Raw genomic sequence first — 420 nt, 5'->3', positions numbered from 1 at the left:
TTTTTTTTTTTTTTTTTTTTTTTTTATGATCTATCCCTCTCTTTTTTTTCCGATCATCGTTGGTTGACCGAAATCTTAACAGGGTCACTTCTACCGAGGTGGGAGATCAGCGGTGGTGTCTCGCCAATCCCGCAATTTCTGCTCTAGCCCTGATAGCATCACTGATGGTATAGGTGGGGGTTTCGACATGTAATTTTGTTTTTAGGAGAAAAACAAGACCGATTTTGATATTATTGTTGTTTTTTGATCAATTTTGTGATTGCAGAGTCGGCTATTCGAAAGTGGAGGATAGTTCGTCCAGTTGTAGGATTGGCTTGGGGAGTTGTCGTAGGTATAATAGAGAGATTTGATTCCTCCCTTATATATATTTTTCCTCGAATTAATTTGCCTTATGACTCTCTTTTTTTTTTTTTTTTTTTT

General features: G+C 36.7%; 1 protein-coding gene across 1 annotated transcript in view; it reads left to right on the top strand.

Moving 5' to 3' along the window:
• Positions 1–420, top strand: part of LOC104746348 — a 1,175-nt gene that overhangs the window by 226 nt on the left and 529 nt on the right. Inside the window, exons 2-3 of the mRNA XM_010467804.2 lie at positions 83–173; positions 266–331. Coding sequence (XP_010466106.1) covers positions 83–173; positions 266–331 — 157 coding nt within the window. The remainder of the gene's footprint in view (positions 1–82; positions 174–265; positions 332–420) is intronic.

This window comes from Camelina sativa, chromosome 15 (genome assembly GCF_000633955.1).
Source record: "Camelina sativa cultivar DH55 chromosome 15, Cs, whole genome shotgun sequence".
Taxonomy (NCBI): domain Eukaryota; kingdom Viridiplantae; phylum Streptophyta; class Magnoliopsida; order Brassicales; family Brassicaceae; genus Camelina; species Camelina sativa.
The sequence above is the reverse complement of the archived record's forward strand: the minus strand, read 5'-3'. Positions and strand labels throughout refer to the sequence as shown.